Source organism: Dendroctonus ponderosae, unplaced genomic scaffold (assembly GCF_020466585.1).
Source record: "Dendroctonus ponderosae isolate FM_Combo_2020 unplaced genomic scaffold, Dpon_F_20191213v2 Dpon_F_20191213_6, whole genome shotgun sequence".
NCBI classification, from domain to species: Eukaryota; Metazoa; Arthropoda; class Insecta; order Coleoptera; family Curculionidae; genus Dendroctonus; species Dendroctonus ponderosae.
In genome coordinates this window covers 3,972,191-3,988,128 of record NW_026018814.1, presented here as the reverse complement: position 1 = coordinate 3,988,128, position 15,938 = coordinate 3,972,191, and the positions used below count along the sequence as shown (strand labels likewise).

General features: G+C 35.8%; 2 protein-coding genes across 8 annotated transcripts in view; one reads left to right on the top strand and one right to left on the bottom strand.

The window, feature by feature from the left end:
• The window catches only part of LOC109534626, a 19,163-nt gene extending 5,284 nt beyond the window's left edge, over positions 1 to 13,879 (bottom strand). For 2 of the 7 annotated variants that reach the window (XM_019900356.2, XM_019900358.2), the window contains exons 1-2: positions 13,342 to 13,874; positions 9,982 to 10,188 (exon numbers count right to left, since the gene is read on the bottom strand). In XM_019900356.2, coding sequence (XP_019755915.2) covers positions 9,982 to 10,188; positions 13,342 to 13,570 — 436 coding nt within the window. In that variant the 5' untranslated portion in view covers positions 13,571 to 13,874. Of the gene's footprint in view, positions 1 to 81; positions 622 to 827; positions 1,104 to 1,559; positions 1,666 to 5,211; positions 5,733 to 8,009; positions 9,211 to 9,981; positions 10,189 to 13,341 lie in introns of those variants that run through there. The other 5 variants (XR_007281816.1, XM_019900357.2, XM_019900355.2 and 2 more) reach the window with 5 other exon arrangements.
• A 291-nt stretch (positions 13,880 to 14,170) lies between these two features.
• LOC109534628 (U-scoloptoxin(01)-Cw1a) lies at positions 14,171 to 15,270 on the top strand. The gene is made up of 3 exons (XM_019900361.2): positions 14,171 to 14,258; positions 14,532 to 14,768; positions 14,848 to 15,270. The coding sequence occupies exons 1-3, from the start codon at positions 14,196 to 14,198 to the stop codon at positions 15,049 to 15,051; spliced, it is 504 nt and encodes a 167-aa protein (XP_019755920.2). The 5' UTR covers positions 14,171 to 14,195; the 3' UTR covers positions 15,052 to 15,270.
• The last annotated feature ends 668 nt before the right edge of the window (positions 15,271 to 15,938 follow it).

The following is a 15,938-nucleotide window of genomic DNA, read 5'->3' as shown; positions in this document are numbered from 1 at the left end:
CAAAATAATGCTTAATAACAAAGTTGAAATTCGATCTTCAACTGTTAATATCTTCTAGAAATTTTCGATATTTTTCTCGTACTCCCCAAGAGAGCCTCTATCACCCCTTAAAAGGAATGACGCCAATTTTGAATCACCCTGTATGTTGATCAAACCTAACGATAACTAGTTCGACAAGGATAATATTGTTGTAGACGAAACCTTATAGTAAAACATTCTTGCTTCAGTTCAGCCAGGAACTCCAACCGGAATCTGTGGGCTTCTGAGCGGAATAAGCCAGTTTCTGAGCCAAGTCTTGCTTCGGAAGGTAGTTGCGGTGCCAGTCATCCACTGCTATGTGATCGTGGTCCTCGTAGTGGTGATCGTGATGCACATCCTCGTGTACCACTACGGTACCACCTTCATTCTTGTGGTCCAAATAAATCTTGAGAGCGAGCAAACCCAAGCCCCACATTGCCACCAGGAGAAATTTGAAACCGACGAAGGAATTAAACATCATCAGCACAGAGAGCTGCATCAGAAGCAAGGTGAGCGCATAGATTGCTGATTTGACGACGCGTACAATTTTTTTTATTATGCCTTCTTTGCTCTTGTGCTTTTTGCCTCGGGCCGCTCTTCCAGCTGAAAGTTAAGATATCGTTTAGCTGAGATTCGTGACTGTTTCGCTTTACTTTACTGCAATGCTCAGGGTGTTCCATTGGACCGGATGAATTGGTAACTGGCTCTAATTGTCTTTGGTGTACGTATGACTTAACCATTCGGAAAGAAGCGACGAACGAAAAATGTTACAAAAATGGAACACCCTGTGTGTGCTTGTTGACACTCACTTTTCTGTTTAGTCTAATCGTGGTATTCGTGGTGTTGGTACTGGTTCTGATGGGCCTTTTTGGCGACAACAAACAATGCGATCGCAATGCCCACCAAACACTTAATGACAATAATTTTGACTCCCACAAGCGAGCCGCCAACAGAAGCCGCCAAGGCGCCCGCCGCCAGTGCGATGGCAATTTTCAGAAACGTAATCGCCTCGTTAAAGAGAACATTTTTGGGTTTACCGTCGGCCAACGGGTCGTACTTGTTGTGCTTTTTGCCTCTGGCTGAAACTGTAAACTACCGTTTATGAAGACTCATTGTCATTGGATTTGAGGAGATACCGCCCGGTCACGCTTACCTGCGGGTTCCTGGACGGGACATTTGCGTACGTTAACCGGAAAGCAGATCCGATTTTCGGTTAAATACTTTGGGTTTCGAGTGCGCCCCAGTGGCGCACTGACCCGCAGATAAGCGTGACCAGGCGGTATGTCCTCTAATTGGAAATGGGCGGGTCGTCCTCTAATTGGAATTGTACGCAAATGACTCCGTCCAAACGCCAATCAAAACCTATGACAAAACATCCAGGTGAAAATTATTTGTCCATGTGTGGAACACTGTCCATAGTGAAGGAAACATTCGAATTTTGTCATAGTTTTCGACTCTTTGTCATACTTATAATTAACAGATCTGGTTAGGTAGAAATCGTTGCCTTAAAAATAAATTGGGGTCACAATTTTCATACACACCTGCTCAAATGATGATGGTGGTGGATCGATGACGATAATGATGATGAGAATGACGATGATTTCCTTGAAAAGTGGTTGTTAACTTGTTTAAACTGCCACTGTCAAACTGAACATATTTATGTGTTAAAAAATCACGAAAATCGCTCGAAATATTCAAAAGCAGGTATTTGCTTAAAGGATGATTGAATGCGGCGTTGCTACCAGACACGAGCTGCAACAGCAGGTACAATACCTATGCACTAAGTGACTTTTTAGCCATCTATATAAGTACAAACAGGGTGGTCTTTCTATTGCGAAAGAGTCCATTATTTCGGTTGTTGTTGAACTTTCGAAAAATAGTTTCATATAAAAGTTGTTGACGCGCAAAATGCGCACATTTTTAAAATATTTCATATGATGCAGAGTGTCTCAGAAAAGCGATCAAAGTGCCTTTTTGAAAACAGAACGGCCCATTTCTCATTAGATCATGGAATGCAGCTTGAAACGCTGCATATGCACCGTAAATTGTTTTTTGTTCGAATGAATTTAAAAGTGCCATTTTCGATCAGAAGCGATGATCAAAAAGAAGCATATTTTGAAGTGATCACTTTTTATGGGAGGGTGAACAGATTTTTCTCAGCCCACTTCGACCTCTTCGCGCCTGAGGCCTGAGGCTTGGGACACACATATGCACTTTGAATTCGACATTTTCCTCTTAGTGCGGGTGCATCTGTAGATCTGATAAACTTTTCAAATACACATTGCGTTATTAAACTAACAGTGATTTTGATTTATCAATTTTTGAGTGTGATATTATTGTGTTCGGTGCAGTTTATTTTATAACGCTGATAATGAATCAACAAATTATCAAGGGAGAAGCTGCACATACTGCAAATACTAGGTTAATGGCGCTCATGTACTAAATGCCTGTTCGAGTTTCGCCTTCTTATCAATTTCCAATTAAAGTACACACACAATTACACACACTAAAGYAGTTTAAGTGCAAAAAAATRGGGATCGTCCATAAATTTGCAGAAAAATGTATTACAAACKTYWGAAAATCATCTTCAAACGACCGRGTATTTATCTCATCTATCAGCATCTGGACTGTTGCATTGTATTGCACGATTGAAAGTTTCGAACTGGTAAAATWTTACTACCTACTTGTTTAGTGATTTTCGTCGGACACAATTGTTAAACCAGAAATGTTTAAACCAGATTGAGCGGATATTCTCTAAAGACAGCAGGGTMAATTGATGAAAAATKCTCAAGATTAAGTGCAAATAAAGTCTCACAACTATTATTAATAAATTTGAMTRCAATTATATGTTCTATAATTTGTTATTTTATTTTGTAACAACAAATTATCAATATTAAGATATCTATTTTGTAATCTTTCACATTCAACATAAAATGATAAACATAATTACTGTTTTGCAATAACTTATAATAAATATGTTTTGAATTTAATTGAAAAAATATTTTAGTTTACCTCGGTTATTTCAGAAAACATGGGTTCCGTCTTCTTATTTTCTATTACGCAACGCATTCTTGATGTTAAGACGATACGAATCTCCCTTCAGCTTATAGTTGCAAAATATGTAAAACTAATTTATTAGGGCTTATTTTCAATTGTCTATATTATTTCTATCATTAATTGTGTTTACCACACATAAAAATTGATTTTTTCCGTTCATATACCCTTTGATTCCTTTATGATTAAATCTTCTCAATTTAGTTAAATTTTTTCAGCCTTGGATTAGTTCAGTCAGAATTTTCTTTTAACATGCGCGACGGCTTACATTATGGATACATATAGTGTGTCAAGTGTATCCTGTCTCTATAGCTCTTCCTCGTTTTATCGTCTGTTTTAAAGAGATAGAACGTCTTCCAATCACCAAAATTAATTGATTTTTTAGTCCCATTCAGATACAAGTTGTAGCAGACGTTGGTGAACAACATACACAAGGGCAGTCATAAAAACATGATACAATGCAAAAAATATTTTAATGCTGAACGCCAAAAACGATTTCGTGCTAAAAAATTAGCATTAAGTAATAGATCAACTCAAAGTAGCTTTCATCAACCACGAACTAGTGCTGAACGTCAAAGATTATACAAAGCAAATAAGAAATTACGACTAAAAAATACGGAAACTCAAAAAGAAGAGTTTACACAAACCCACGAAGAGCAATATGTACAACATCTCGTTAGAGAATGTTAAATGTTGCAAATAAAAAAGATATTTTACATTCAAAAGGAAATTAAATTACATTATACCTATTCCTGATCCATTTATAAATCATTAGACTAACAAGAAGATTAAAATTATAAAAAAATATAATTATTGCCATCATGCGTTAAACAAGTTCAATATTTTATGGTTTCTATAAATATATGAAGTTATCACTTCTGTCGAACGTCCCGTGACGCACACCATTTTTTTACTGTTCTTTTGTCTTAGTTTCACGCACGCACTTTCACGSACATGTGCGCAAAAGTAAATGTCACAAATTGAACGTGTCACTGTCATAAAGTAGTTTYATTAAAAAGTAACYGTCAGGCTTTTTAAKTAATTACGTAGGTTTATAGAGAACTATTGATCATAATTTAAAGTTTAYTTAAATACAATTTGTAAATTATAACTTTGYTACAAGTTCAGTCTCAAAGTMGTTCAAATKSAATCCATTTTTTGCACTCGYCGATGTTGCGACAAGCAAAAGAYGATTGTTTTAAAWAGCGCAAATTTTATGYAAAATATGCATCTTATACAAACAGCATACGGTGAAAGAAGCACTTRAATTTTCAACACTCACTTGTGTTTCACTTGTATATGCTTACAAAAGYAMGCTTTTGAAAAATTACAAACGTCAAAACATGACAATTTCAAAAAYGGCMTTGACATCRAATTTCAAATATGAAGTYGACKGCTTTTATTTTTGGCTATTTTTATTTATTATAACTTATTATTCGTGTTATGTTTTTCAATCGAATAAAAAATGTTGTTGATACGAGGGCGAAAATCCGTTTTCCGAACGACGGCGTTTGACACCCGAGACGAAGTCGATACTTTTCGCCCTTGTATCGAAAACTACTATTTTTCTTACTTGCGACGTTGACAGATTATCGCCATTTTAGTAAAATTTTGCTTAAAAACAAGGTATCTAAAAATTCATTGTAGAAGCAAAAAAAGCAGTTAAAGATACAAAAAAATACGTCTTTCCAATCACCACAGATCCGTTAAGAATTATATTGAACCAACATATTAATACACTGTACAGGGTGTTAACAATGTGGACTTCAATCTAAAACTTTTTAACGCAATATAACTTTTGTTTTTCAAATGGAAGTACCTGTATATTAATACGTCATTAGATAGACAATTTACGAAGTTACAAATGTGCATTTACCCTTTCAGCTGTGAAATCAACCGTTTTCAAATTATAGTTTATTTTATTTAAAAATTCCAAMAAGTTGTTACCTTTTGTAAGCAGGCGACGGAATTMAATAAATAAGTGCCCAAATTTGATGTSCTTYTCGAAAGTTCAACACCAACGGACTCTCTYGCACTAAAAAACCACCCTGTATGCCCATTTGCATGGATGACYGGYTATAAAGTCGAGTTCRCTAAGCGGCTGTAATGCGTTTCAAACGAATAAGTAATTGACAACACTTTCAATAAGAATTATATTGCATCAAACAAATTATAAGTAAATCGTTATCTACATCTGGACACACTTTACGGGTGGAAAGTTCCGTTCCAATTCGGGAAATTCGTTGAATACGCGTGTTAATACCGGTGTTTGGTTGACTTGGGTGCCTGCATCGAGTAGGCCAAAGGGTTTGCAACTCTTCTCCTCCTCCTCCTGGCATTATATTCTGCCCCGTACGGCGCTCCACCCGGACTGGAGTACTCTTCAGTACCGCTTGTATACGGATTTTTGTATACGATTTCGTCGTGCCCGTGCTCTTTTTGGTTGCGAATAGACATCCAGAATTTGGCGGCCTGTATTGCAAATCCTCCTAGCGAGATCAGCAGAAACTTGAACTGCATGGCCGTTTGCAGCACTTTCAGAAGAACTGCTAGTTTTAGGACTACAATTAACGCAACTAGGACTACTTTGATCAGTCTAATTAAGCTTTTCAGCGGCTTCTTCATCTTCTTCTTTTTGGAATTGTTGATTTCTCGCTGTTCTGGAAATTGAGCCATTTGTCACTGTGTGTGGAAGCGGATTACAGAGCTTTTTGATGTTCGAACTAATAGATTTCGAGCTGCCAACAGAGATAATTTGTTCCCTTAAAGGGCAGGTAGAATCAAATTCAGCTGCTTTGGCCATTTTGAAAATTAAATTCAGTAAGAAACTAATCGAACGGGAAACTGCGGTGAAAAGTCTCATACAGAAAAGAGAAATCATTCCTAATCTTTTGGTCAGTACAGGATGATAACAGCCTGTATCGATACTGTTCTTGTGCTCATCCTGTTCACATGATTTATCAACGTTGATAGTATTTACCACCTACATCTATCCCAATTGCAACAATTGTGCAGGGTTATATCATGCATGTTAATTCTAAATCGTTAGTGTAGGGTTGGGTGAAAAATTAGTATTTGTTAATGCACATGCCATTAGTCATAGCTCAATAATCTATATGAATTGTATATATAGTATCTATGTATAAGTTTTTGAATGGAGTGGAAGAAAACATAGTCTGTACGCCATAACCACGTCATCATCGTCTGTCGGGCGTTGTTGCCATACCCGCCATAAATTACATGTATGCACATAAATACTCGAATCAGTATTAAATTATCTCAATGCTGTCTCGCTGTTTTGCTGATCATTCCTTATGGACTAGAAGAACGAAAGTTAAAAGATGAACACAAATAATCAGCATCGCTTTAAATTAGGTAGCATTCTAAAGTTTTTTGATATTTTCCAATTGATTGAGGTTCTCCAATGACCAAAACACAAGAAAAAAGATTCGACTTATCACGAAAATTTCATGCATAATTGTTTTTATGTTGGTAGTTAAATTTCGTCACTGATGACGTGCGACCAAAGTTATAGCGTACAGACTATATGTAGATATATTTAAGTATTTCGCACACATTAGATCGTAATCGATTGCAACACCAGCTTTCAGATGAAGCAGAAAACATCAGTTTTTACGAATATGTTATTTGTCATGTACCTTACCTACATATAATATATCTAGACGATACGTAATTACTTAAAAGTTATCGGCAACTACTAATTTGCTAGTAAGATAGAATCTATTACTTAGTTAAATAGATAGTTATTTCTAGTAGGCCTGGGTAACTCAGTGATTTTTTAGGAGTTGGCGCAGTGCTACGCAAATGGCTTGGTGCGCCAACCCAACGCACCGGGGCAGTAACTCAATTCCGTTGCTGGGAAAATGTTGATGACTTTTTTTTATCTGTTTTTAGATTTATTCAAGGGCCATTTATTAATAATATTTTTTTTTTTATTTCAAAATTTCCAGACTTTCAATTTTTAGACAAGCTACTTTTTCTTCTAAATGCTCAATTTTCCAAAGTTTCACTTAAAAATGCTGACAAACTTAAGGTTTTCCGTGAAAAAATATGAAGTACATTTCGAATCCTTGGCCGTTTTGTAAAAAGTTTTGAAATTCCTTTCCAGCGCTGAATTTAGAACAAAAATCCAATAATTTTCTATATAAAAACGAACAGAACAAGCGAAAGTTTATAACAGATTATTTGGAAATCTCGTCACCTCTATCCCTCTGAAGACTGTAGAATTTGTTAAAAAAATGTGGTTTATGAGTTTTGACTGAATTTATTTGCTTTACTTTCTACTTAAAAACGGTAGATTTTGTAGAGTTTTACTTAAAAATACTGGCGATCTGAAGGGCTTTTTCGCAAAAAATTAGAAGATAAATTTAAAACTTTGTAAACATTTTAGAAAAACTTTTTTCGGCGTCGAATTCGAGAGAAAAACGAAAATAAGTTCCTCCCGTTTTTTCGCCGAAAACCATTAAGATTTTCTCACAAAACAAAAAGTTTTTAATTGAAAACGCAAAACAACCATTATTTCCTTTGGGGTCTTTTCAGTCAAAAATAACAAAATTAATTTTGCTAGAAAATTCCTCATTTTTCTCCTTGTCTGATTCATCGATTTGCAGGAAACTTTAGAAAACCCTTTTTAGCTTCGAATTTGGTACAAAAACCAAATAATTTTATTCAGTTTTTTACCGAAACTAGTTAAGATTATCTGGAAAAAACGATAAGAGAGCAAAAGTTTACAAAACTTATTTGGAAAATTCGTCGCCCTCATTGCTCTGAAGATTTTTAAAGTTTCTTCAAACTTTCAGGTCATCCTAGTTTTAACAAAGTTTCTATTAAGTAATTCATTCTACGCAAAAATTGCATTATTTTTTAGTTAAAATACTGTAAAAAATTATAAGACACATTTTATTGGCAAACTCGCCTCCTTAACCACTTTGCAAAAATGCTTGGAAAACTCTTGGAAACTGGAGTTTCTTCACTTTCCGAAAAACCGAGTTTTTCCTATGTACTGTAAAATACTGATAAACTCAATCTTTTATGCAAAAAAAATTAAGAGATCGATTTTACAAGACAAGAAAACTCGCCCACTTTATTTGGACTCAGTTCTGTTGACTTTTTTTACTTGTTTCAACAAAGTAGTGAAAGTTTACTCAGAAAAAATATTGATAACCTTTTGTTTGAGATGTTAAAATGCCAGTCTAGGGCCTAACTCGGAAATAGCTTTAATAAATGACTTTAATATAACTCATTAACCGGTGAGATCAGTCATAACTCGTTAACTCAGAGAGCGGCAACAACTTAATAGCGCAACTCAACACAGTGTTACCCAGGCCATATTCCTAGTAAAGTTTAATTGTAATAATGGTAATATTGTTGGCAAGGTTTTTACGTGTTGACGAATAACGAAAGCCTTATCCTGGTTTTTCGTCAATTAACTTTCCAACCATTCATCGGTTTATTGCGTTTCAACATTTGTATGTCTATCTAGATATTATTATGAACGAAGAGAGACAATGCATTAACTAATTCGCTCTTGTGCGTGTGCATGAGTGAGTGTAATCTGTATTGCATGTAACTGGTAAAGTGATTTCAATAGTTCGAAAATGTATGATTTCATGCAGATATGCACATGCCTAGTTATTACAGAATACACCTACCTTTCAGAACTTAAACCAAACACTTCACACTTTTTGATATGCACTTGAATAAAAATGTAATTTTTGGTGGTGGTTCTTTTTTCTTAAAAATATGGTTGGGCTATTCGTTAAGTCAACGTGGAACCAAGCCCAAAACCCGAACCTTTGGCTTTCGCAGGTCGGTCAAATGCCCTGCTGGCCCATAACGAATGAGCATCGTCCTCTCCAGGGGCGTAATGATGCTGATGATGAGCGTTCTCGTAGTAGATCACTTTGCTTGGATGGGCTTCTTTCTTAACACTGGCCCAGAGTTTGAGCGCCTGAAGCACCAAGCCACCCACAGCGAGAAGATAGAATTTAAATTGAAGAGCGGCGTGAAAAATTTTAAGAACTAGAGATATTTTTGCATAGAGCACAAAACCAACAGCAAATAGTTTCAGTAAAGAGTTTAGTTTTTTCTTCTGTTGTTTCTTTTTGCCGCGGGTCTCTGTAAATAGGTCAGGAAGTTTAATCGCTTTGTTTGAACTGACGGTCTTGGAAAAGGGAAAATCTGGCGATTGTGCGCCACGATGCAAATGCGCCACGATGCAAATGCGCCTCTTTATGATACTTCCAAGATCCATAATGTTATTAAAATATCGTTTTTGGCCAATACAACTATTGGATATATGTAGAAATGGTTGATGAAGAAATGATGATGGAAATGAATTGTGACTGATTCGATTGATAAAATGTAGTTGATCTTGARATAMATTTATTATATTCTTGTCTTTCCTGGATCTTAGTCAAAGTAGTGTGGAGTAAAAATTTGGAATATCGTTTATTTCATWRCGTTTYGWYRAATTTGWCTAASAGMGMCAWMWTYAAGGWTTSAARATTTASRCAAASWCMTAAWWGGTAAACRTTAAYGTTTACCWWTTAKGWSTTTGYSTWMATTTKMAAYCTKAWGATGGCGCTGTTGTCTMRSMGARACAATGTAGTAATGAAATAAACGATATTCCAAATTTKTACTCCACACTTTKACTGAGACGGGAGACCCAGAAAAGATAAGAATATAGCAACAATTTCACGCAGTCATGAAAATAAATCAGAACTTGTGATAAACATGTAAGGTTTCCGGCTATATTCAGCCTCAGCGTTGCTGCAAAAGGAACCGAATATAACCCAGAACAACTACAACTTAGACACAAACACAACTAATTGGAAGCGACATAAAAAGCAAATTTTCCTAGCACCATCCCCGGTCAATATCACTTACCGCCGTTCGTCATAGCGGTGGTCAGCTCGTTCTCCTCATTCTCATCGTCATCGGCCTCCCTGCTCTCCTTGAAAAAACTCATAAATCCGTCTTTAAACAAACCGCTAAACTCAGAAATCAATTTGTTTAGCGTGAGTGCCAGTTGTGAGGGCTTGCTGTCTGGGTCCGAGCGGCCAAGGGATCTGGCTGCTGCTGCATCAGCTTCAGCTGCAAAACGGTACTGAATTTTGTCAATCAGTATTTGCTAACAACAAATTGAGTATAACTTAAGCAGTATAAATCAGAAAAATATTTTATGTCGTCTACATGTAGGTATGGAATATTTGGCGTAAAATCATCAATCAATGTAGGTCGTTATTTTTCTCATCAAATTCAGCGATTCACACCGTAAGTGAATGTGTGTTAATATTATGTATTAATGCCGAGTGCGGTTCAGACAATTGGATTGATTTTTCGTTGAATGCGATATTATAATTTTTCAAAGTAGAAGAACCATTTGGCGTGTAAGTGAACCAATCAGATCGCGGTGTTTAGTATGTGTGAGCCGTTTGAGCCAACACTTTTGGGTAATACATAACATAGACCCGTTACTGCACCCGATTTGAATAAAGAATTTGTCACTGGTTGAATATTATTACAACTGCTTGTTTGGAGCATTGCAACTCCAGAAACGGCTCAACGATTTCTTAGCCACAGTTTTTCTAGTTCTTCTAACTCGATTGTACACCTCTGAAATGTTAAAAATACTTAACATGCGAGACGGGTGGCTTTGGACATTTTCCAACAGGAAGTGCCATCAATAAAACAGTAAATGAAGACGTTAGACCATATTAAAATTTGAACGGAATCCCGCCACATCGGAGCAATCCTCAAAATAATAAGTAAAGATATGTCTGGACGGCAAGCATTTAATTTGTGGGTCATGGCCTTTGGTTCTTCAACCAAATTTTATATTTCTACTGGTTCGCTAACTGTAATAGACTTAATAATAGGCATTGGTTCTTAGAGCATCAGTATTTTCTAGAAAATGTAGCAACAAATCGCTGAGTACGAGTTAATCAAAACTGTTTTTGAATTAAGCAAACATGGAATTTTTCAAGTTCAAAGACGCCTGATATCGATCGAATATTATTTCAACTTTCCTTATTAGCACCTTGATTTGGACAAATTTTCTTGTTTACCAAATTTCTAACTGTTCTTTATTGATACGCCCTCATTTGAATAAAATAACAGAACACGACTTAATTGGACGAATCGGAACGTTTCGTTTACTAAAGACGTTAAATCCACAGCATAAACCTAGTTGCATATTTTTAATCAAGCCGAATTGTATTATGTAGGTATTTGCTATAAGCTTAATATAGATACCAATTGTAGGAAAGCGATTAAGGGAAAAATAACTTGATTTGCTGCGGCACTGGTAAAATTCGTGAAAACGGCTGTATACACATTTTTTAATTAATGTCATCCGTTGCAATAAAAATCTGAATTTTTATCATTTCTGTTCGATTGTTTTCTTCGATTTTCACAACATTTAAGCAAGTCAAATGACACCTGCAAATCCGGTTTTTTATGGAGTTTTTATGTAGAGCGTCGGTTTTGTACCAGTGACCCATTGGAAAAGAAGTAAGGCGGTTTTGTCGAATGGGACAAGGAACGAAAGCTGACGGAAGAGAAAGTTTTTCGTGGGTTTCGATTTAATCAGGCACGTTTATGGTTTTTACCCGAATGTCCGAAAACGGCTCAATTTCTTTGCTGATTCGCCAAAAAAGCTGGTTTCTTCTAAACATGTCTATATTTAAAGTCGGCCGCGTTCTACGCAATTGTGTAGAATTTTGAATATTAAAAAAATGAATTTAGTGGCCAATTTGGGGAATTAAAACTCTCAAGCAATCCGCCAGTGTTTAAACAATCATAGAAAATTTGTGCAAAAGTCTATAATTTTTACTACTTACTTACATACTGTGTATTCTAGCAAACAATTGAAAAAAATTCCCGGTGCTAAATACAGAAAAATTGATCAAACAAATGCTTGAAAATGTCGGTTTTGAGCTGCTTTAAAAGAGAAAAATCATGCCAAAAAGTCTGAAAGTGTTATTGCAACAATTTAGTTTTGTCCAGTCAACTTGCAGCATTTGAATAATGATAATATAAAAACAATAATTATAAAACAAACTTTTTTATTCGAATGAATCTAAAAGTGCCATTTTTCGATCAGAAGCGAAGAAGCACTTTTCTTTACCTTTTATCAGTGTCATTATATTTTTTAAAGGATTTTCATTAAAAAGTAACAGACAGGCCTTTTTAATGAATTACGTAGGTTTATATAGAACTATTGTTCATAATTTAAAGTTTACTTACAATTTGTAAATTATAACTTTGTTACAAGTTTAGTTTCAAAGTCGCTCTATTTTTCTGCGCTCACGATTTTTATAAATAGTGCAAATTTCGTACAAAATATGCATCTTATTCGAACCATACCGTGAAAGTTGTATTTATATGTTTACAAAAGTACGCTTTTGAAAAATTACAAATGTCAAAACATGACAATTTCAAAAATGGCATTGACAGCAAATTTTAAATATGAAGTTGACGCCTTTATTTTTGGCTATTTTTATTTATTATAACTTATGATTCGTGTTATGTTTTTCAATCGAATAAAAAATGTTGTTGATACAAGGGCGAAAATCCGTTTTTCGCCCTTGCATCGAAAGCTACTATTTTTTACTACTCACCTGAGAAGTCACCATTATTTACTCCATTTCGCTAGTGAGAAAACTACCCTGGGTAAATAATGAAAGATCTTTAAGTTTTTCATTATTTTTATTATGCCCGCCTCTCTAAGTTCAAGCGAGATTCCATCCATTTTCACTTCGAAGACGAGACTGATAAATCATATTGCGTCAATTTGTCAACTGAACGTCATCGTCATCAAAATTAATAGAAAATTAATTCAAAATCTGTCATTTTCCCAAGTGTCACCATATTTGATAGCCTGACGTTCAGCTGTCAACCTGGCGCAATCTATTTTATCGGTCTCCAGAAAACTGATAAAAGCGATGAGAAACTTCCGGGAAAAGCGAAAAATTAGTGAATCTTAAAGACCGTGATGTAGAAGTGGAAATAGATAGTAGTAGAGAAGAAAAACAATGAAAAACTTTAAAAGGTCTTGAAAAAACTTTAAATAAATTTGGTTATTTTGTTTCTAACTAGGCAATCAAGCTAGTCTCCACATACGTGTCTTACTTAGTATAATCAGGTATGTTCAAGATTTAATTAATACTTCATTATATACAAGACATTCGGTAAAATTTGCATTATTTGTGAAGCAATAGTTTTCTGGATGTAATGAATTCTTACCAAGCAGTTCGCTTTTTCGTCCTTCCAAGTAGTTCTGAGCGCTGTCCAAAAAGCAAGGCACATCGTACTTCATGGCACACGAAACCAATCCCAAATACGAGTCCACATCTCGCTGTTTTCGTAACAAAACTGTCCCTTCTAACTGACTGCTATTGGTTGGAATAGTTTCACAGTTTACTCGATTACTTAAGGTCAAAACGACAATCGGAAATAGAATATGCAGTTGCATTATCGGGGAATACAATGTACTCTGTCGGCCAGAAACAACACGAAATACGAATATGAGATGTTGCTCGACCACTACCAAATAATATATACCTAATCGCGGTGAGACGTGTTAAGTATTTATAAGGAAGAGAGAGAGATCACGGATGATCATCCTCATGGTTTACTTAAGAAGAATGTGGAACGCGGCGGCGGCTCGATTTGCAGACCTGCTTTGTTTTGTGTTTTGGCTTCAATGCAGAGAGTTCGGAATCTCATAATTTCAAATGGAACTTAACAACTTCACAAATACAATAATAATTTAACAAATGCTTTGTTGGCCTGCAAAATTCACATCGCAATAAGATGCAGGATGCGACCAGTTTGTCTAACAAGTGCACATCCGACTTGTCTTGTTAACTCAATGAGAGGGCCTGCAGAAGTCGATTTTGATTTTATGCAAATTTGTTTCAAAATGTATTTAAAAATTATATTTTTCCATCCGTCAGATTTTGTGTTACCTTTTGCAATGCGGCAATCAAAACTGTTGTCTCCTTCTTTTGCCCATCAGTGTCCTCTATATAAGTACCACATGGGCCAAAGAAGTCACACAATAGTTGTAGTGTTTCGACGCAAGTTGACGGGTAACTATGAATTCGTTCCACGTATTTCCGGTGCTCTTCTGTGCGGTTTTGTGCGCGCCCAGTTTGCGGGTGGGTTTTTCATTTCTCACTATGTTCTTAACTTTGCCATTTGGACGTAAAACTAAAAACAAATGAAAAAATGTACTGCAAACATAAAATAGTGTCAAAACCTGAATTTATCTTTCTATTCATTTTAATGAGGCAATCAACGTTCCCCATAGTGTTCAAAATTTTTAATATCCTTAAAATTGAAATGAGTTTATTGTTAACCCTTTCGATCAGGATGCGCTTCGCCATTCGGACCAAAGTATTCTCGAGGAAAATGAGTGAAAATTGTTACAGATTATTCCTGACAATTTGAGGCCACCTCAATTGCTCACATTGCCCAGTAATGCAACCAGCATTCGGAATGACATCAGCGACTCTTTTAGCTGCGAAGGTCGCAGCTACGGCTACTATGCCGATGTGGAAAACGATTGTCAGCTTTTCCACGTCTGTTTGCCCATGAAATATCAGGACGGCAGAACTCAAATGTTCAGATGGAGTTTCATCTGCCCAGAAGAGACCGTTTTTAACCAAGTACGTATTTATTTTGAACAAGTTGCAAAAGTTATCGGTAGGGACAAGAAGCGTGAGGTTTAAGACATTATTTTTCTAGGAATTGTTTACATGTACTAGATCGGATGAGAGTATCATTGACTGTGCAGAATCCCCTCGATTTTACGATTTAAATCGCAATTTTGGAAGTGCGGAAGTTGAAGCCACTGGAACCGAATCATCGAGCGGACTGGAAGAAGAACCACAGGAAGTTCCGATTGAAGTGATGCAATCCATTGGCCGCACCAAATACAGAAAAGATTGAACTCAATATCAATTTTAGCATTGTTCGTGGTTAAATAATGCATGTTAATTTATAATGCGTAATTTTCGGACACTTTAAATCGGGTACTCGCTCCTATGGTATTACTTGAATACCGTAGTAACAGAGTAATTACTCGAGAAAAACACGCCGTTTTATCATACAAAGTGCTTGCAAAAATGTCTATCACGGCTATGCTCCGAAATAAATATTTAAAACACATACAAATGGGCTTATTTTACCTTGCGAAATAATTTGACAAGGGGCCAACTTATTGCCCAATAAAAATACAGTAAAGTCCGCTTATAATAGACCCGGTTATAGTGAACTTTCGCTTAAAATGAACTTTTCTCCTTTAATTGAAACGTCATCCATAAAAGCCAGCGTATTTTTTTACTGGTTATAACGATCCCGTTTATAACAAACTTCCGGATATAACGATCACTTTTTGGGCTAGTTGTATCACTTTCCGTTTATAACGAACTTCCACCCTCAACAACAGCTCAACAAACTCAGATGACGATGTGCACAATTTCGTCGAAGACCAAGTAAAAACCAAATTGAGTGATTTCAATTTCTTCAAATATGTGAGCATTGATAATGGCATTCTTACAAGAGAAATGTGGACCGATGAGCAAATTATAGACTCCGTAACCTCATCTACAGCTTTAAGCGATAATGAGAAAGATGACGATTTAGATGAAACGTATTCTACTGTAGACACTAATGCTGTTCCAACCATTTCTGAAATGACAAAAAAAGTGTCAGAAACTCGGAATTTTCTACAATCACGTCAAGTTCCTAATCATATCTGGGAGTCCTTTTGTGATCTTGAAAACTACATAAATAACATCTATTTTTGCAGCAGAAATGTACAAACAAAAATTACA

Excerpts from the sequence above, each read along its gene's own strand:
- LOC109534628 (XM_019900361.2), top strand. The coding sequence starts at position 14,196 with ATGAATTCGTTCCACGTATTTCCGGTGCTCTTCTGTGCGGTTTTGTGC. Across the intron at positions 14,259-14,531 it reads TGTGCGCGCCCAGTTTGCGG|ATTATTCCTGACAATTTGAG; the intron begins GTGGGTTTTTCA and ends AAATTGTTACAG. Across the intron at positions 14,769-14,847 it reads AAGAGACCGTTTTTAACCAA|GAATTGTTTACATGTACTAG; the intron begins GTACGTATTTAT and ends TTATTTTTCTAG.